At 51.9% G+C, this 21285-nt stretch overlaps 1 protein-coding gene across 1 annotated transcript in view; it reads right to left on the bottom strand.

Moving 5' to 3' along the window:
- Positions 1-1850: 1850 nt before the first annotated feature.
- LOC127046013 (cathelicidin-related peptide Oh-Cath-like) overlaps positions 1851-21285 on the bottom strand; it is a 35995-nt gene continuing 16560 nt past the window's right edge. The window contains exons 3-4 of the mRNA XM_050942909.1: positions 9608-9725; positions 1851-1993 (exon numbers count right to left, since the gene is read on the bottom strand). Coding sequence (XP_050798866.1) covers positions 1851-1993; positions 9608-9725 — 261 coding nt within the window. The remainder of the gene's footprint in view (positions 1994-9607; positions 9726-21285) is intronic.

Genomic DNA, 21285 nt, shown 5'->3' with positions numbered 1-21285 from the left:
CTTCCATTGGCTAATAGCATGGTCAGGTGACTCACTGGTCACATTGCCCCGCCTCTTCACGTGACACAAAGGAGAGGCATGGAGGAGGGCTGGGACACCGAGAAGGCGACTCAGGGCTGGGGCAACCATTTAGGTGGACTAGGCTGTTGCCTAGGACACCAAGATTTGGGGGTGCCAAAAAGCAGCACCCCTCAATTTTTTTAAGTGGTTGAGTGGCCACTGCTGCTGGGATGGAGAGGGAGTCTGAGCTGGCAGCGGCAGCCGGCAGCCCTGGGGGTCCCCTGGGTCAGCACGCCCCCACAGCAGCCGGCAGCCCAGGGGGTCCCCTTGGGTTAGTGCGCCGCTGGCAGCCCAGGGATTCCACTGCGCAGTCGCTGCTCCACTTCTTTCGCCTCCCAGGCTTGCGGCGCCAATCAGCTGTTTGGTGCCGCAAGCCTGGGAGGAGAATTAGAGCAGGACAGCGTGCTCGGGGAGGACGCGGAGCAGAGGTGAGCTGGGGTGGGGAGGTACCGCAGGGCTCCTCGGGCCAGGGGGTGAGAAGCTGCCACGGGAGTGGGTGGAACACTTTAGGGCAGGCAGGGAGCTGCTGCAGGGCTGGGGGGGCGCAAGGTGGAAGTTTCACCTAGGGCGCGAAACTTCCTTGCACCGGCCCTGAGGCGAGTGACCTACAACCCACTGAAAATGACCATTTATTATATTGAGACTCTAAGGTACAGGACCAAGCCAGACGCACAGCTCAGATACAAGAAGCAGTAGTGGCTGTAGGGATGTTTGGGACGTTTGTGCCTTTCTCCCTGTTCTGCCTGAGAATCTCATTCGTCCTCCAAGTGTGATGTAGGAGTTGCGGACAACATCGCCGAGCTGCTTCCTCACTTTTTTGAAAAACCTTCCAAACTAGGACCGCTGGATACAAGTAGGCTAGAGAGAGAAGCACATTCATAAGGGGTTCCAGGAAAACAGGGAGCCGCTCTACCTGACACTCAGAGAACTCCACTCCTCTCTCTGGCACTTATCAGCTAGGGGGGAGGGAATGTCGTTAGGGGTTTCTGGGTTCTCCTTTGAGAACAGCACTGGCCGGCCCCTACGTGCGTTGCACAGCCCTAAGAGGGAGCTCTTGAGTTTCACAAGTGATTTTTCACTCCTGATCCTGGGGCCTGCCGGAGATGATACTTGCACACTGGGATGTGGGGGGAAAACCCTGCCGTTGAAATCACACCTTTGGGGAATAGAGCAGTTTTTAAGAGGGCAGGCCCCAGGATCAGGGTGTAAATCCTCAGCTGGTGTAAATCGTTGCAGCTCTGTAGAGTTCCGTGGAGTTTTGCTCCTTCACCCCAGCTGAGGTCTGACTCTGCGTGTGACTCCTGCCCTCTTGGCTGGGAGAGGGCAATGCGTTATGGGTGCTGTGAGGGATGGGGAGAGGAAGGGCTGATGTTCTGGAGAAGAACTTTCATACTGGCCCAAAGGTAAAGATCCAGACACTGCAGCTGCTCCCCACCTCTCTGGGAATATGAAGAGAGAAGAACCTTTGCCAGGGCTGTTGAGTGGGCATGGGAACATCCCCTGCTATAATCAGGATCTTCATCCCATAACCTTCCCAAAGTCACTAGCCCATCAGGTCCACCTAGAAGCAGGTGGCCTAGAGGGGCCCCAAGACCCCCCCTTTCCTGCCTACCTCTCAGCCCCATGTGAACTCCGTAGATCCTAGCATGGCACTTTTCTTTGGCACATGTGGATGTTTGTCCGATGGGACTATGCCCCAAGCTGATGCCATGTGGAATCTGTGGCCAGGAACCCAGCTAGATAAGGATGCCCTGACTCTGCCAGGCTCCTATGATGACCATGCAGGTCCCTCAGCTGGTCACCTGAGTGGAAACCTTCCTTACCTCCTCAGCCACTATGTCGCAGGTGATCAGGTTGGTGGCCGGCTGCTGCTCGGGGAAGATGTATCCTGAATAGTCTCTTGCCAGCTGCCAGGGAGTGAAGGTGATAAGAGCTCAAAAAAGGCAGAGAAGAAGTCAAGGGTCAGTTCATTCATCTCCGCAGCCCTGGGGCTGGGAGCAGACCTTGCGCCTCTGGGTGGGTCTGCTGAGGTACAGACCGATTTCCCTGGAGCAGGGACCGCCCCACGCCCTTCTGAAATATCTGGAAATCAGCCAGCGCATGGCGGCCAGCATCCTCCTGTAGTGCAGTGTGCCTTGACGGTAGCACACGCCAGGAAGTGGACCTGGCTCCACAGAGTTCAGATAGTTTGGTCTCTGAGAAGCTGCAGCAAAATTCTGTTTGTTGGTACCTCCTAGGCTGTGTCCCTGTTAACTGCCTCCTGGTCTGGTGCTAAACTAGGGACGTTACAACTTGGGCATAACGCTATGCTGAAAGGTGCTAATGGCCCCTCATCCCAGGTGTCTTGCATGCAGAAGTGATCAGGAACCAACAGTAGGAGTAACCCAGGCTCTTGTGGTGCATAACAGCTGATTTGACTGCAGAGAGCGGGCAGCTGACAACCAGAGCTGCCCATGCGGCCAGAGGGAGGGCCTGGAGCTACTAACTTCCAGACACAGGGGCTGGAACAAGTCTGTGTCCTGTGTGCTAAGTGATTGGGATGAGCAAGGGAGACTTGGCGAGAAGCCAGAGCAAACACTGCCGCTGCCTAGGACGGGGCTGCCCTATCTGACCTGGCATTTCTGCCGCAAGGAGTGACCTGCGTGAGGTTTTGTTCCTACTGCTGGTTAGGGGCACAGGAACGTGGGTACGTTTTGTAAACAGGGTAGTAAATAGCCGGCCTCTGCAGCACTGATTTCTCACCCAAACCACCCCGCAAGGCCCCGACTGCTTGACCAGAGGAGCAACAAGAGCGATCCTCCTGCTCCCACCAGCCTGCTTGCAGCAGGAGAAGAGGAGCTGCTCACACGCATGGGGCTAGGGGCCATCTACAAGAAAGGAGCAGAAACAACCCTGGCACCTAGAAGGTGAATGTGTCTTGTCTTATTTCCTTCTTCCATTTCTTTAATCTCCCCTTTCCCTCTCCAGCACGTCCAGCACATTCTGGCCAGCTCCAGACTACTGCTTCATTAGGCTTTTCCCCTCTTTAACCCCCTTTTTTCCCCCCTCAGAAAAGCACCATTCCCTTCCTTCTGATTTCGCCTCTCTCCAGTTCACTCCATGCTCTTGCGTCTGCTGTCTCTGTCGCCTTCCGCTACAGTGCTTTCTGTCTCTTGGCCTCATGTTTCTCTGCACTGCTGCCCCCATCTGGCTATAGCTACAGCCCTCAACTTTTAGGAAGGAATGTGAATATTTTTATCCCCATGTCACAGATGGAGAAACTGAGGCACAGATTTTTTGGAGGACTTGGCCAAGGCTGCTGAGTGGGTCAGGGGCTGATCAGGGGAGTTTCTTGCTCTCAGTCATAACCTTAGCTCACTAGATCACATTTTTCCTGCTGCTGAGCCGTTGTCCCCATGTGTGCCCACCTGTGGGCACAGAAAGACCTGGCAGCAGTCTGAGCACCACTGTTTGCAATCTAGTAACAGCTCCTTACACCTTTCTGCTCTGCAGTCGTTTCCCCTCTCCGTGCCTCAGTTTACCCACCTGCAAATGAGGATAATACTGACCTGCCTCGCAATGAAATTAATAGATTTTGAGGCCACAATGTGAGCATCTAATCTGACCTCTTGCATAATGCAGGCTAGAGAATTTCACCCAGTGATTGCTGCATCAAATCCAATAACCCAGGGCTGACTAAAGCAGACTTTGAGAAAGAGACATCTAGTTCTGATATAAAGACACCAAGTGCTGGAGGGCCCAGCGCTTGGGATGTGCTTCCAATGGTTAATTGCCCTCATAATTAGGAATAATTCATTAATATTTGTGAAGTGCTTTGGCAGCTCTGGATGAGGAAAATGCAACATATATGTTGAATCTGCTAGACTTCAATATGGTGTGTGTAACATTGTGCATTTAACAGTCTGTCATGTTATATTTGCCACTTATCAGAAACATTACTGTATAGATAGTGTGATAAAGTTCCTCCTCTACCTTGGTGGGTCCTGCGCTTATTGGTGGATTTGCTCACCTCAGTGATCTTCCCCTCTTGTGGAACCCATAGTCTGGGTCAGATCCTCCTGTGTCTGATCAGGAGTTGGGAGGTTTTGGGGGGGAATCCAGGCCCGCCCTCTACTCCGGGTTCCAGCCCAGGGCCCTGTGGATTGCAGCTGTCTATAGTGCCTCCTGTAACAGCTGCATGACAGCTACGACTCGCTGGGCTACTTCCCCATGGCCTCCTCCAAACACCTTCTTTATGCTCACCACAGGACCTTCCTCCTGGTGTCTGATAATGCTTGTCCTCCTCAATCCTCCCGCAGTTCACTCTCAGCTCCTCTCACACACTCCTTTTCCTCTGGCTCCTCACTGAAGTGAGCTACTTTTTAAACCCAGGTGCCCTGATTAGCCTGCCTTGATTGGCTGCAGGTGTTCTAATTAAAGTAGCTATCTCCACTGCCTTCTAGAAAGATCTTAATTGGCCCCAGGTGCCTTGATTAACCTGGAGCACCTACCATTTGGTTACCAGGGTCCTAGGGATTTGTTTAGCCTGGGGCTAACATACCTGTTTCTCAGTACTTTACTGTAGGCATCTGGCCTTGCCCCATCACAATAGGTGTCATTTGGATAAGTTAACGTTACTCTGAAAATTGTCACTCTCCCTCCCACCCCCCAGATACCCAACTCTTAGATACTTAAACTCATAACCATAAAATGTCAACAGAAATTTTTCATGCACTGCACTGACCAATCCATTGGAAAGTACCATTCTGTGTTATTTGTACCTGGAGTGATGGCATGGGCTTTGGGTGGGGACCTCTCTGAGATAATGTTCCTTGTATAAGGTCTGAAGAACCTTGTCTGAGCTGATCTGTGATCTGCAGAATTTTTTGAGACCTGAGTGTTAAATCAGATTGAAACAATGAATTCATAGGGAAGCGACAGGGCACTGGGCTGGGAATCAGGAGATCAGGACTTTATTCCTGGCACTGCTGTATGAGTTTGGACAAGTCAAGTCACTTCATGTGTTTCACCTCCTGCTCTTTGTTTAGACCGTAAGTTCTTTGGAGCAGGGACTGATTCTCACTCTGTGTGTACAGTGCCGAGCACAATGCAGCCCTGCTATTGATTGGGGTTTCTACATTCAAATGTTATGCAAATCATTATAAACATCACAATTCTCCATCTAGCATGTGATTCCTTACCCCATCCCCTTTGAAGTTGCACTGCTCCGTGACAGCTTTCTCCGACACTAGACACACAGTCTCTTTAATGAGGAAGTTCAGCTCCCAAGTGCTTTGAGAGTTTTCATCCTAAGATAGTAAATGAAAAGACAAATATCTGTGATACAAAAGAACAAAACAAAATCTTTTGGGGAGCAGCGATGTTCCAGATCCCACTGTTGTGTTTGTCCAGCAGCTGCAATTCACCAGCAGGATGGGCTTTTCTCTCACCCCTCGGAATTGCTGCCTCTGAGCATGTTCAGTGCTGCCGCTCATGCTGAGCCCAGCTCCCGCTCTGCTTCTGCTGTCTCTGCTCTGGGTTTGAAAGACACCCCCAGAAGCCTTGTCAGTGTGCGAAGAACTGAAATTGTGATTTCTCCAGGCTGTCTGCAATGCTAGGGCCCAATCCTGACTCTAGATTCATACGGCTTTAAGGCCAGAACCAAAGGATGGCAGAATCATTTTTGGTGTCAGACCGAACAGCCTCAGTGTTTTCAATATGATGGAATTTGCATCTTTAATGACCCTGCTGTGGCATTTGGTTCCTTTTGCTGATCTCTGTGTATGGGTAGATGGGAAGGGAGCTGTGTGGTTTGCTCAAAGCTGCGCTAGGTGCCTGAGCTATAGTGGGTGTGTTTGGTAGGGAGAAACCTCGGGGCAGCTCCATCTTGTTCTTTAGGCTGAAATTCACCCCATGGCAGAGGGGCTGCACAGGGCCCGGAGCATCCTCAAGCCTTTAACATGCGATGCCATCAGTCCTTCCTTGCTGGAGTACATTAAACCCAGGGCTGGTAATTTCTTTACATGCTCATGATGATGATGATGATTTGTATGGCCACAGCACCTAGGAGTCCTAGTCATGGACCAGGACCCTGTTGTGCTAGGGGCTGTACAAACACAGAACAGCCAGATGGTCCCTGCCCCAAGGAGCTTGCAGTCTAAGTGCAAGACAAGGGACAACAGCTGGAGACAGACAGACAAGGAAGCAATGAGACAATGCTGGTCAGCAGGAGAGGAGGAGGTTTCAGCACCTTGGCAGCCTTACTGTTTTTTGTAGGCAACCCGGCAAAGGAGAGTTTTGAGGCGAGAGCTATAGAGGGACAATGAGGTGGCTTGGCAGATGTTTATGCAGGCCATTTCTTGAGTGCCTGGGGCAATCTGAGAGAATGTAGGAAGGTGCCTGTTTGAAAAGGAGTGGGCAATGGAGACTAGCAACATGGACTCACCAAAGGCGAGCAGCGACAGCTTGGCAGCGAATGAGAAGAGGATACGGAGGGTGGGGATCAACTGTGAAGGGACTTGAAAATGAAAACAAGCAGCTCATGTGTGAAGTGGTAGAGAAGGGAGAGGCAGTGAAGGGATTCAAAGAGGCGGGCAGCACGGTCAAAGAGAGAGGCTAGGAAAACAAGCTTTGCCACAGCATCTACATAGATATTAGTGGGGCAAGATCGCATTTATCAAGGCCAGACAGAAGGACGCGGCAGCAATCAAGCTGATGAGCACTTGGCCAAGAGTTTTTTAGCCCTGTGGATGGACCTGAAAGGCCATGTCTTGGAGGCATTATACAGGTTTAGAATTGGATGTGAGGACCTAGCAAGAGGGCAGAGTCAAAGACCCGGTCTACACTGGGGTGGGGGATTGATCTAAGATACGCAACTTCAGCTACAAGAATAACGCAGCTGAAATCGATGTATCTTAGATCGACTTAGATTGACGTACTTTGCGTCCTCGTGGCACGGGATCAATAGCCTCCGCTCCCCCGTCGACTCCACTTCTGCATCTTGCCCTGGTGGAGTCAATGGGGAGCACGTTTGGGGATCGACTTATCACATCTACATGAGACATGATACATCGATCCCCAATAAATAGATCACTACCCGCCGATCCGGTGGGTAGTGTACACCTACCCAAAGATGACGGCCCAGGTATGGGCCGGAGTGCCGGGGAACGGGGGAGGCTTGTGGGGAACAGAAGAATGGCCAGACTTGGTCAGACCAAAGATCCATCTAGCTCAGTGTCCTGGAAAGATGAGGAGCTCTGTTTTAACCATGTTCAGATTGAGCTGATGACTGGACGTCCACAAGGAGATGTCACAGAGACAGGCCGAGATTTTAATTTGGACAGAAGGAGATTTTAGTTTCAAACAGAGAGGTGGATCTGTTAGTCATCAGCATAGATGTGGTTAATTTATTTTAGGGACGAGGAGTTATGGCCTACCTATGTCAGTGAACGAACAGGGTGTGGGATGTTACCCACTTTCTCCCTGTGGTGAATCAGGGAGGCTGAGTGAGTCCACGGTGGAGATGACATGACCGTTAACTCAACCAAGTTCCTCAGTGACTGAGGCCAGGGCTGTGGGTGCTAGTTATGCCCATTCCCTTAGGGCACCTGAGGCCAATTGGTGCCCTATAGTGGTGGATGAATGAAAGTCCCAGTTTGTAAATCATTACATGCCCTGGGCCATACATTTTCCAAAATGACTGTTGATTGTAGGTAGGTCAAAATTTGGGTGCCCAAATAGAGAGATCTTGAAGGAGCTTCATTTTCAGAGGGTGGAGGCTCAGCACTTTCTGAAAACCAGGCCCCTTTGAGGACTTCCTGTGTTGGGCACCCAAAATTACTAGTAACTTTTAACAAGTTGGACCTTAGGGCTTGTCTCCATTTACCGGAGGATCAACGCTGTGGCGATCGATGCATCAGCGTTCGATTTAGTGGGTCTAGTGAAGACCCGCTAACTCGGCCGCTGATCGCTCTCCCACCGACTCCTGTACTCCACCTGATCGAGAAGAATAAGGGGAGTGGACAGGAGAGCATCTCCCATTGATGTTGCGTAGTGTGGACCCCGCGGTAAGTAGATCTAAGCTACGTTGATTTGAGTTATGCTATTCACGTAACTCAAATTGCATAGCTTAGATCGACTTTTCCTTCTCGTGCAGACCAGGCCTTAGTGTCTGGATCTTGGTTACAATTGGGCCAGGGATGGTTCTCCTTAACAAAGATGGCATGTGACTCTTAGTCGGGGTCTTTCCTTGGCCAGTAGCACTGTCAGGTGACTCACTCCAGTTCATGTCTCTAATCTTCTCCCTCAATACGGAAGAAGAGGACAACAGTATAAGTCTGCAGCATGGCAGTTTATTGTGCAGAGAAGCCCTGGTGAGCAGCACTGCAACAGATGCTACACGGCAGGTAGCAGCAGATGCTCTGAAGCTGTTCAGATTATTATGGGCCTTGCTTCCGATGATGCTTCCAGAGGAGGAGAAATGGAGCCACAGCTGGGTCTATCAGGGTCAAAGTCACTTTTACATCTTCTCTCCCTGGATCTTCTCAGCTATGGAGAGCATGCCCGTACGGTTTTCGTGCTCTGGTTATGAAAAAAAGTTAACAACTTTTGTAAAGAATTTTTTAGCTCTATACCTTGTAGTGGGTCTAGGCTAGAAGGAAAAGAGCACAGAATGGTAAGCATCTCCATGCAGGCTGATACTGGCTCCATACATTCAAGGAATGTTAGTTCGTTGTGCCTCTCTTGTGCTTTATTTAATATTATTAATGCCTAGAGGCCTCATCATGCAAGGTGCGGTATCTACACACACAGTAGCAGAGGGTATCTGCACTAAGGCGCTAAAGTCTAGATAGAGATGCAACAGTGTGACTTGCCCAAGGTCACACAGCAGGTCAGTGGCAGAGCAGGGATTAGAACTCAGGTCTTCTGATTCTCAGGTGCACGTGGCCTCTCCAGAGAGCAGCCAACATCATTGTGGGCCTAGGTAGGGAGAGGAGTAGCCTTCAGGAGTGGACTCTGGACGGAGGGTGACATCGCTCTGTGGCTTTTAGGGAGGGGCAGGAGCTTGCCTGCTGGAGTGACAGGGTGCAAGGGCCGTGTCATTGAAGGCAAAGGATTATAAACTCAGCCATTATCCCCTCCCCCTTTGCTGTCTGTAACCCTTATACCACCTTGGGCAGGTCCCTGTTCTAGGATAAGAAGGAGAGGCCATGCTGGGGCCTTTTATCTGGTGTGTGGGACCAGGGGCCATTCAGTGTCTGCATCGTACAACGTATGTAAATGTCACTGCCAGACAAAGGCAGGTGGTGAGGAGCCTCCCCGCCCTTGCCCCACTCCCACGCACCGTATGGAGCTTTAGGTTTCTTACGTATCCCAGTGAGATTAGAATTTGCTCCCTGTGGTTCTACTGGCAGCTGTAGGTTCCACCTCCAGGCTCGTGTGGCAGGAAGCCTTTGCCAACTCGCTGCCAGCAGATGAGCTGGACACTTGTTCTGGGGACACTTGTGCAGTGTGAAATACCTGGCCAGGATCTCAGCGAGGGAAACCCTTAACCCTGCGTCAGCCCAACCGTGAGCAGAGAGGAAGCCATCTAGGCCACTCATCTTCTCAGATGCCTCCTCACATTTGATAATGATGGAAGGGGGGTCCTGTTCAGTGGAGAAGAATCCAGAGCAGTCTTTGACCAGCTGCAAGGGAGAGAAAAGAGACCTCAGCAGTAGAACAACTCGAGGGACTGCTGGAAACTGTTCTCGGTGAGATTCCCATGGCAAAGAAACTCTGGTAACTTTGGATCAGCATTTGTACTGTGGGAAGCTGATCCCAGCCAGACCTTCCCCACTTCTGATATTCACCTCCTGCTATAACGAGTGCACATTGTTTATGACGTGAGTAAGAACTAAAGAACAGCCATACTGGATCAGATTAATGGTCCATCTAGCCCAGTATTCTGTCTTTTGACAGTGGTCAGTGCCAAATGCTTCAAAGGGAATGAACAGAACAGGGCAATTATTGAGTGATCCAGCCCCAGCATCTGGCAGTGAGAGGCTTAAGATCATGGGGCTGCATCCATGACCGTCTTGGCTAATAGCCACTGATGGACTTATCATCCATCAATTTACCTAATTCTTTTTTTAATCCAGTTGTAGTTTGGCCTTCACAACATCTCCTGGCAATGAGTTTCACAGGTTGACTGTGTGTTGTGTGAAGAAGCACTGCCTTTTGTTTGTTTTAAACCTGCTGCTTATTAATTTCATTGAGTTACCCCTGGTTCTTATGTTATGTGAACGGATAAATAACACTTCCTTATTCACTTTCTCAACACCAGTAAGATTTTGCAGACCTCTCTCATATCCTCAGAGTCATTTTTTTTCTGAGTTGAACAATCCCTGTCTTTCTAATCTCTCCTCATAGAAGCTGTTCCATCCCCTTAATCATTTTTGTTGCCCTTCTCTGTATCTGGCCATTTCTAAAGTATCTTTTTTTGAGATGGGGCAATCAGAACTTCACACACTATTCAAGGTGTGGTGTAAGGATCTGTAATCAGAGTACAGTAGGAAAGACACTGTCCCATACCATCTCATAGACTCATAGACTCTAGGACTGGAAGGGACCTCGAGAGGTCATCGAGTCCAGTCCCCTGCCCTCATGGCAGGACCAAATACTGTCTACCCATCCCTAATAGACGTTTATCTAACCTACTCTTAAATATCTCCAGAGATGGAGATTCCACAACTTCCCTAGGCAATCTATTCCAGTGTTTAACTACCCTGACAGTTAGGAACTTTTTCCTAATGTCCAACCTAAATCTCCCTTGCTGCAGTTTAAGCCCATTGCTTCTTGTTCTATCATTGGAGGCTAAGGTGAACAAGTTTTCTCCCTCCTCCTGATGACACCCTTTTAGATACCTGAAAACTGCTATCATGTCCCCTCTCAGTCTTCTCTTTTCCAAACTAAACAAACCCAATTCCTTCAGCCTTCCTTCATAGGATATGTTCTCAAGACCTTTAATCATTCTTGTTGCTCTTCTCTGGACCCTCTCCAATTTCTCCACATCTTTCTTGAAATGCGGTGCCCAGAACTGGACACAATACTCCAGTTGAGGCCTAACCAGCGTAGAGTAAAGCGGAAGAATGACTTCTCGTGTCTTGTTTACAACACACCTGTTAATGCATCCCAGAATCACGTTTGCTTTTTTTGCAACAGTATCACACTGTTGACTCATATTAAGCTTGTGGTCTACTATGACCCCTAGATCTCTTTCTGCCATACTCCTTCCTAGACAGTCTCTTCCCATTCTGTATGTGTGAAACTGATTGTTCTTCTTCGAGTGATTGCTCACATCCATTCCAGTTAGGTGTGCGCGCCGTGCGTGCACGTTCGTCGGAAACTTTTTACCCTAGCAACTCCAGTGGGCCGGCAGGTCGCCCCCTGGAGTGGCGCCGCCATGGCGCCCAATATATATCCCTGCCGGCCCGCCCGCTCCTCAGTTCCTTCTTACCGCCGTGTCGGTCGTTGGAACTGTGGAGCGCGGCATAGCTGTCCTCCACGTCCCTAGCTCTCCTCGTTATCTCTCGATTATCTCTAGTACTATTATAGTTGTTAATTAGATTGTTAAGTGTAGATAATAGTAGTTAAGTTAAGTAAGTTGTAAATAGTTCTTCGCCGGGGGCTTAGCCCTTCCCGGCACCCGGCACCGGGCTCATGCCTGGTTCGCCGGGCTTCAAGCAGTGTGCGGCCTGCAAGAAGCCTATGCCCACCAGCGACCCCCACGACGCGTGCCTGAAGTGCCTGGGGGAATCGCACAGATCGGACAAGTGCCGCATCTGCAAGGCTTTTAAGCCAAGAACAAAGAAGGAGAGGGATCAAAGACTCCGAACTCTCCTTATGGAGGCGGCACTTGACCCGGCGGCTTCGCAGGCCGTGATCTCGGCGCCGGCACCGGATCGCGCCGGCACCGAAAAGACTCCCCGGCACCGACCTTCTCCGGCACCGGGGACAGAGCCGAGGCCGTCGAAGTCTGCTACTCCGGCCAGGCAGACCCGACTTGAGCGCCCGGCCTCAATATCGGCCGCGGCGCCTCCGGCACCGTCGACTCCGGGCCCGGCGGGTCCGTCGAGTCCGGTGCCGCCAAGCTCCCCCATAAGATCTGGGGTTGAGATAGTGGTCCCATCCACACCGGAGACCTTCGCCTCGGCTCGGGACCTCATAGCTCTGACTGAGTCCACTCAGCTGCCTCCCCCGGTACCTCCGGTACGGGTCGTGTCCAGAGGCAAGCCCATGATGTTGGCACCGTCTCGGGACTCACGCTCACGATCCAGGTCCCGATGCCACGGTCGCTCCAGATCCCGCCGCCGCTCGCAGTCCCGGCACCGCTCCCCTCGGCAGTACCGGTCGCACTCGCGGCGCCGGTCGACATCAAGACGATCGCGGTCGGACTCCAGCCGCCGATACCGGCACCGCGACTCCAGGAGCCAGTCCCGGCATTACTCGCCGCACCGGTCGACCTCCCGGCACCGAGCTGGTGGCAGGTCCCGGTCCCGGTCGACCTCCCGGCACCGAGCTGGTGGCAGGTCCCGATCCCGGCACCGAAGCGGCGCCCAGTACCGGTCCAGATCCCGGCACCGTGACAGAACCCGGTCCCGGTCCCGATCCCGGCACCGATATGACTCCCGGCACCGGTCCCCGGCACCGAGATGTTCGTCCGTGCCGACCCGCGCAGACCCTTACCATCCAGGGTCAGCCCCACCATGGCCCTCTAGACAGCCGTCCGTATCTTCCCAAACGGACAGTGGGTATGCGCTGGGCACCGACCGGCAGGCGGCGCTGTTTAGCGATCCGCCACAACAAGACCAAGGCCCGCAGCAATGGGGATTCTGGACACCCTGGGCATACCATCAGGCCCAGGGCCCCCAACAGCTCCCTGCTAGGCCGGCGACGGCGGAGCGCAGAGCACCAGAAGCCTCATTATCTCGCCCCCCTCCCTCCCCGGATGGGGAGGAAGGGTCCAAGCAACAAGACTCCGCTTTGGCTCCTGAGGCAGAAGCGAGGGCCGAAGGAGACCCGCCGTTAGACACTCTCTTGCCGGGGGTCTCCTCATCCTCATCCCCGGATGAAGCGGTGGCTGGTACCTCCTCCAACAGCCCCCCCCCGCTGGATCTCAGGGCGCACCAAGACCTCCTCAGGCGAGTAGCTCAAAATCTGAGTCTGCAAGCCGAGGAGGTCTCGGAAATAGAGGATCCAATCGTCACCATCCTCTCAGCAGATGCTCCCACCAGGGTCGCCCTACCCTTCATAAGAACCATCCAGGCCAACGCCAACACCATCTGGCAGTCTCCGGCCTCCATCCCTCCTACTGCGAAAGGCGTCGAGAGGAAGTACATGGCCCCTTCCAAAGGCTATGAGTACCTCCATGTGCACCCGACACCGTGTTCCCTGGTGGTTCAATCGGTGAACGATAAAGAGCGTCATGGGCAGGAGGCTCCAGCCCCCAAATCCAGAGAGGCCAGGCGAATGGACCTCCTCGGCCGTAAGGTGTACTCTGCTGGGGCGCTGCAGCTCAGGGTCTCCAACCAGCAAGCCCTGCTGAGCAGATACGCCTTCAACTCCTGGGTGGCAGCAGACAAATTCAAGGAGCTGCTGCCACAAGACGCTCGCCAAGAGTTTGCAGCCATCTTGGATGAAGGCAAGAAGGTTGCACGCACGTCCTTGCAAGCCTCCTTGGACGCTGCAGACTCGGCTGCCCGTACCCTCGCGTCGGGAGTAACAATGCGTCGCATCTCCTGGCTGCAGGTTTCTGGCCTTCCGCCGGAGCTCCAGCATACCATACAGGACCTCCCTTTCGAAGGCCAGGGCCTGTTCTCTGAAAAGACAGACCCCAGGCTTAAGAGCCTGAAAGATAACCGAGTCATTATGCGGTCCCTCGGGATGCACACACCGGGGACGCAACGCAGACCCTTCCAGCCGCAGCAACAACAACAGCGCAGGCCGTATTCCCAATTCCGCCAGCGGCAGGACCTTAACAGGCGCCGCGGCAGGAATGGAAGGCGCAGGCATTCGGGGAACCAAGGGGGGCAGAACCAAGGCTCCTCTAAGCCCCCGCCTGGACCTAAGCCTTCATTTTGAAGGTGCGCCCGAGGGCGCAGTAACAGTTTCCCCCATGAATCCTTCCCCCCCGTTTTCCAACCGCCTTTCGTTTTTCCTCCCGGCGTGGTCCCAAATAACATCGGACCGCTGGGTCTTAAGCACGGTGCAGACGGGATACCGCCTGCAGTTTGTTTCATTTCCTCCTTCCCGCCCCCCTTCCTCGTCCCTCTTCAGGGACCCCTCTCACGAGCAATTCCTTCGACAGGAGGTGCAGACGCTCCTCAGCAAAGGAGCTATAGAGGCGGTTCCGGAAAACGAGAAAGGCAAGGGGTTTTATTCCCGCTACTTTCTGATCCCCAAGGCCAAGGGGGGCCTCAGGCCTATCCTCGACCTGCGAGAGCTCAACAAATACCTGGTGAAGTTGAAGTTCCGCATGGTATCCCTGGGGACCATTATCCCATCCCTGGATCCGGGAGACTGGTACGCCGCCCTCGACATGCAGGACGCGTATTTTCACATTGCCATTTGGCCACACCACAGACGTTTCCTCCGCTTCGTGGTGGGCCCCCTTCATTATCAATTTGCAGTCCTTCCATTTGGCCTGTCCACGGCCCCGAGGGTGTTTACAAAATGCATGGCAGTTGTTGTAGCGCATCTTCGGCGCAATCGTATCCACGTGTTTCCTTATCTGGACGATTGGTTGATTCGGGGCACGTCGGAACAACAAGTCTGCAGCCATGTCCGCGTGATCACCGGCATGTTCGCCACTCTGGGCCTCTTGATAAACACGGACAAGTCCACCCTGATTCCCACACAGAGGGTGGAATTCATCAGGGCCGTCCTGGACGCCACTGTGGGCAGGGCCTTGCTTCCATTGCAGCGGTTCCAGGCCTTGTCGGCGATCGTTCAACGACTGCGGACAGCCCCCTTGACGTCAGTGCGGACATGTCTAACCCTGTTAGGCCACATGGCGGCTTGCACCTTTGTGACCGGTTACGCTCGGCTCCGCATGAGGCCCCTCCAGTTGTGGCTCATCAGTCATTACAGGCCGTCAAGACAGCCGCTAGACATGTTAATCACAATCCCCCAGAGGGTGTTAGATTCTCTCGGCTGGTGGCTAGACCAGTCCGTGTTATGTGCGGGTCTCCCTTTCCACCCACCTCAGCCCTCGGTGTCCCTAACAACAGATGCCTCGGATCTAGGCTGGGGGGCCCACCTAGGGACCCTGAGGACGCAGGGCCTGTGGTCCCAGGAGGAGGTGGGGTTACACATCAACATGCGGGAGTTGAGAGCGGTCCGCCTTGCTTGTCAAACGTTCTGTCATCAGCTTCAGGGTCGCTGTGTCGCGGTGTTCACCGACAACACGACGACCATGTATTATATCAACAAGCAAGGAGGCACCAGATCCTCCTCCCTGTGCCACGAGGCAATGCGACTCTGGGACTTTTGTGTAGCCCACTCCATTCACCTCATGGCTTCCTTCCTCCCCGGAGTACGGAACACGCTGGCGGATCGATTGAGCAGATCCTTCCTGTCGCACGAGTGGTCCCTTCGCCCGGACGTCGCCCTCTCCATCTTCCGGAGGTGGGGTTATCCCCGGGTGGACCTCTTCGCGTCCAAGGGGAACAGGAAGTGCCAAGCGTTCTGCTCCTTTCAGGGCAGGGAGCCCGGGTCGATAGCGGATGCCTTCCTTATTCAGTGGTCGACCCACCTGTACTATGCGTTTCCCCCGTTCCCTCTGGTCCACAGGGTCCTTCTGAAGGTGCGCAGGGACAGGGCTCACGTGATCATGGTAGCCCCGGCATGGCCCAGACAGCACTGGTACCCCATGCTGCTGGACCTGACCATAGCCGACCCAGTTCCCCTGCCCCTTCATCCGGACCTGATTACCCAGGAGCACAGGACCCTCTGTCACCCGGACCTGCAGTCGCTGCACCTAGCGGCGTGGCTCCTGCGTGGCTGACTGGCTCCGAGCTGCGCTGCTCCACGCCGGTGAGGGAGGTGCTCTTGGGCAGCAGGAAGCCGTCCACGAGAGCGACATATTCGGCCAAGTGGAAGCGTTTCTCCTGTTGGTGCGTGGAGAGAAATCTCCGCCCTATGGAAGTTTCGGTGGCCGACATCCTAGACTACGTTTGGTCCCTCAAACAGCAAGGTCTGGCCATATCGTCGTTGCAAGTCCACCTGGCAGCTATCTCCACCTTTCACCCGGGTGCGGATGGTCGCTCTGTTTCTTCTCACCCAACGGTGTCTAGATTCCTTAAGGGGCTGGAACGTTTATACCCTAACGTCCGTCCCCCTGCTCCAACCTGGGATCTTAACCTGGTGGGGTCCCATGAGCCGGGACAACCCTTTGAGCCGTTAGCTACTTGCTCCCTGCTTTACCTCTCTTGGAAGACTGCCTTTCTAGTAGCTATCACCTCAGCTAGACGGGTGTCGGAACTCCGGGCTCTTGTGGTAGACCCCCCATATACGGTCTTCCACAAAGATAAGGTGCAGCTGAGACCACACCCTGCCTTTCTCCCCAAGGTGGTCTCAGCCTTCCACGTCAACCAAGAGATATTCCTCCCGTTTTTTTTCCCGAAACCTCACTCCTCAGGCAGGGAGCAGCAGCTCCACTCGCTTGATGTCCGTAGGGCTCTCGCGTTCTACGTGGAGAGGACCAAGCCCTTCCGCAAATCCCCCCAGCTTTTCGTGGCGGTAGCGGACCGCATGAAAGGGCTTCCTATCTCCTCCCAGAGGTTATCCTCTTGGGTAACGTCCTGCATCAGGACCTGTTATGACTTGGCCCATGTCCCTACGGGCCGTGTGACTGCGCATTCTACCAGGGCGCAGGCGTCGTCGCTGGCTTTCCTCGCCCGTGTGCCCATCCAGGAAATCTGTCGGGCAGCGACCTGGTCATCGGTCCACACCTTTGCTTCCCACTATGCCCTGGTCCAGCAGTCAAGAGAGGATGCGGCCTTCGGAACTGCAGTGCTCCATGCCGCGACTTCTCACTCCGACCCCACCGCCGAGGTATGGCTTGGGATTCACCTAACTGGAATGGATGTGAGCAATCACTCGAAGAAGAAAAGACGGTTACTCACCTTTGTAACTGTTGTTCTTCGAGATGTGTTGCTCACATCCATTCCACACCCGCCCTCCTTCCCCACTGTCGGAGTCGCCGGCAAGAAGGAACTGAGGAGCGGGCGGGCTGGCAGGGATATATATTGGGCGCCATGGCGGCGCCACTCCAGGGGGCGACCTGCCGGCCCACTGGAGTTGCTAGGGTAAAAAGTTTCCGACTAACGTGCACGCGCGGCGCGCACACCTAACTGGAATGGATGTGAGCAACACATCTCGAAGAACAACAGTTACAAAGGTGAGTAACCGTCTTTTCCTTCCTAGGTGGAGCACTTTGCATTTATCTTTATTGAACTTCATCCTGTTTACCTCAGACCATTTCTCCAATTTGTCCAGATCATTTTGAATTTTGACCCTGTCCTCCAAAGCAGTTGCAATCCCTCCCAGTTTGGTATCGTCCGCAAACTTAATAAGCGTACTTTCTATGCCAACATCTAAATCGTTGATGAAGATATTGAACAGAACCGGTCCCAAAACAGACCCCTGCGGAACCCCACTTGTTATACCTTTCCAGCAGGATTGGGAGCCATTAACAACTACTCTCTGAGTACGGTTATCCAGCCAGTTATGCACCCACCTTATAGTAGCCCCATCTAAATTGTACTTTCCTAGTTTATCTATAAGAATATCATGCGAGACTGTATCAAATGCCTTACTAAAGTCTAGGTATATCACATCCACCGCTTCTCCCTTATCCACAAGGCTTGTTATCCTATCAAAGAACGCTATCAGATTAGTTTGACACGATTTGTTCTTTACAAATCCATGCTGGCTATTCCCTATCACTTTACCACCTTCCAAGTGTTTGCAGATGATTTCTTTGATTACCTGCTCCATTATCTTCCCTGGCACAGAAGTTAAACTAACTGGTCTGTAGTTTCCTGGGTTATTTTTATTTCCCTTTTTATAGATGGGCACTATATTTGCCCCCTTCCAGTCTTCTGGAATCTCCCCCGTCTCCCATGATTTCCCAAAGATAATAGCTAGAGGCTCAGATACCTCTTCTATTAACTCCTTGAGTATTCTAGGATGCATTTCATCAGGCCCTGGTGACTTGCAGGCATCTAACTTTTCTAAGTGATTTTTTACTTGCTCTTTTCTTATTTTCTCTTCTAAACCTACCCTCTTCCCGTAAGCATTCACTATACTAGACATTCCTTCAGACTTCTCAGTGAAGACTGAAACAAAGAAGTCATTAAGCATGTCTGCCATTTCCAAGTCTCCCGTTACTGTTTCCCCCTCCTCATTAAGCAGTGGGCCTACCCTGTCCTTTGTCTTCCTCTTGCTTCTAATGTATTGATAAAAAGTCTTCTTGTTTCCCTTTATTCCCATAGCTAGTTTGAGTTCATTTTGTGCCTTTGCTTTTCTTCTTTCCTTCCAGTCTCTGCTTGAGACTCGCATCTTCTAGGAGGTATATATAAGCCGTAGTTTCACCCTGATGAAATGTCAGTTTAAATGATGACCAAACAGAGCCGGAACAAAAAATCAAACAAAAGATAAGATGCTACAAGACACTTGTCGGACATGATTCAACTTTTGCCTCTTTCAGCATCTCATTCCTACCTTCTTTCATCTCTCTTTTATAATGGCTGTTTAGAATAAGCTGTTCTGTGCAGGGTCCTTATCTCCATATTTCTCTGTACAATGCCTAGGAAACTTGGAGCATGCCAGGTGACGTGCACCCTGGTGCAGATGGCCAGCCCAAAGACCCTCCCCATCAAAGTACTCAAAATAAGGCATAAGTGGAACTTTGGGATGCACAGATGTCACGCTGGCCCCTTTGCCTATGATCGTTGCACTGTAGTTCATGCAATTTCACTCGTGCCCATATTGGGCTTGGAGACCCAGTAGATCCTATAGGTCACCTGAAGGTGTAGATGTGCGTTAGATGAGACAGACAAGAGGTGTAGATGTCTCCATGCACCCAGAGTTCCATACTCCATCTGGTTTGAATTCACATTGGTTGACGTTGCGTTTCTCTGATGCCAAGCACACTGTCTCTTTAACGGAGAACTTCAGCGGTTGGATAGTTTTTGAAGATGCGTCCTAAGAAGAAATTCAAGAAAAAACAAAATAAATGTTTGTGGTAAACAACAAGGCACCAGGCTCCAGTGTGGCTTTTATATTTATCTTTATTTTATGGCACATCATCATCCTGGAGGCCTTGAGCAGCATCAGAACCTTATTGTGCTAAGCACTGTTGAAATCCGAAGAGAAGGTCCTTGCCCTAAAGCAGGGGTTCTCAAACTGGGAGTCAGGACCTCTCAGGGGGTCGCCAGGTTATTACATGGGGGGTCGTGAGCTGTCAGCCTCCACCCCAAACCTCGCTTTGCATCCAGCATTTATAATGGTGATAAATATGTAAAAAAGTGTTTTTAATTTATAAAGGGGATTGTACTCAGAGCCTTGCTATGTGAAAGGGGTCACCAGGACAAAAGTTTGAGAACCACTGCCCTAAAGAGATTACAGTCTCTGAAGAGCTAAGAGGAGTAAAAAATAGAAACTACTTTTGTTAGCCATGGGCCAAGGTTTTAGAAAGTGGCTGATGATTTTGAGTGCTTTGAGTTTTTGGGTGTCCTGAGCCTCCTTAAAGGGAACTGTTTCTCAGAGGGCAGGAGCTCAACAAGTTGGGCCTAGGAAATCACTCGTCTCTTTCAAAATCTTGGCCCAAAGCCAACAGCCTACAGAGAGGGAGCCGCTCTGCTGAGCAAGGGGTTGCTATTTTGGGGCGCGCTCACTCTTCAAAGGAGAAGCAGCATTTTAAAGCGAACACAGACTTGAAATGAAGATAAAAAAATGACTCTGGAAACTTTTTTGCAATCAACGTCAGGGCAAGCAAGTAGGCCATTGATGAAAAATTACATTAGTATACCAACATTTGATATTATAAGCTCATTTCGATTGCAAGGTATCCCTCTGGGCTTCGGCTTTCCTATCTACAAGAAGGTTAATAATTAAAACTGACTGGAAAACTAGAATTGCATTTACGCAAAAATCAAAGTTTTGTATGTTTTTTTTTCATTCCATATTGAGAAACCAAACCGAAGCATTTCAAATTTTTTTTGCAAAAAACCTCCAGTCTAATGAACTTCACTCTTCAGATTTCTTTCCCACATGTTAACCTAGATTACCCTGTGCTCAGTTTTATCCCAGTTGGATGCACCTCTGAGCCTCTTCCTAATCCACTATGCTTGTCCTGAACCCAGCCACTGCATAATTTACCATCCTCCTCTCACCCAAGGCAACAGCCCTGCACTGGGAAGGGCTCCCCTCACAGATCTGACTGTGGACGCATTTCTAATTGCCCCATGTGGACACTGCAGGGGATTTGAACCTTCACGGTCTTGGGGATTGAGCTAAAGCTCATTAAAGTCACTGGCCAGACTCCCACTGATTTCAACAGGCTTTGGATCAGTCCCTTGCTAACTCGTGCTGAGGATCAGCTTCCAGGAGCCGATAGGCCAGTGTTGTGCCTGGCTCTTGGTTGTAGATCTGAACTGCAGCTAAAACCGCAGCCTCGTGGGTTGGCAGAGGGGACGATGAGGGCACAGGGGCTGCTGTGACCACCCCGACGAGCAGCAGGACTTTCAGGGAGGTCTCCATCCTGTGCCCTGTGGCATTCAGTGAGAGCTGGGTGGGTAGCCCTGTCTCTCCCAGGAGAAGCCCTTTTATACACTGCCTTCTCCAGGTGGGCTAGTGCCTCATTGGCTACCTGCTTTGGTCCTCCCATAACCGGTGACTTTTCTCCCTCCATCTGCAGGACGTTTCCATTAGCCACCCTCCAGGGCAGGAACAGGGGGAGGACAGTCAGAGGAAAAAGAGGGATTTTTAATTTAAATTGCTGAAATTGTGTGCACCAATTGCTAAATAATGCACAACGGGGGGTAGTGGCCACGGGCCTCTGTTGGGGAACGCTGGGGTACGTGTCTTCATTCTGTTGGGCCAGATCCTCAGCTGCTATAAATTGCCACAGCTCCATTGGCTTTCACAGATTTGTGCTGATTTATGTCGACTGCAGAAATACATCTATGAAGTCCAGATTGC

This window comes from Gopherus flavomarginatus, chromosome 2 (assembly GCF_025201925.1).
Source record: "Gopherus flavomarginatus isolate rGopFla2 chromosome 2, rGopFla2.mat.asm, whole genome shotgun sequence".
In the NCBI taxonomy this organism is placed as follows: domain Eukaryota; kingdom Metazoa; phylum Chordata; order Testudines; family Testudinidae; genus Gopherus; species Gopherus flavomarginatus.
The sequence above is the reverse complement of the archived record's forward strand: the minus strand, read 5'-3'. Positions and strand labels throughout refer to the sequence as shown.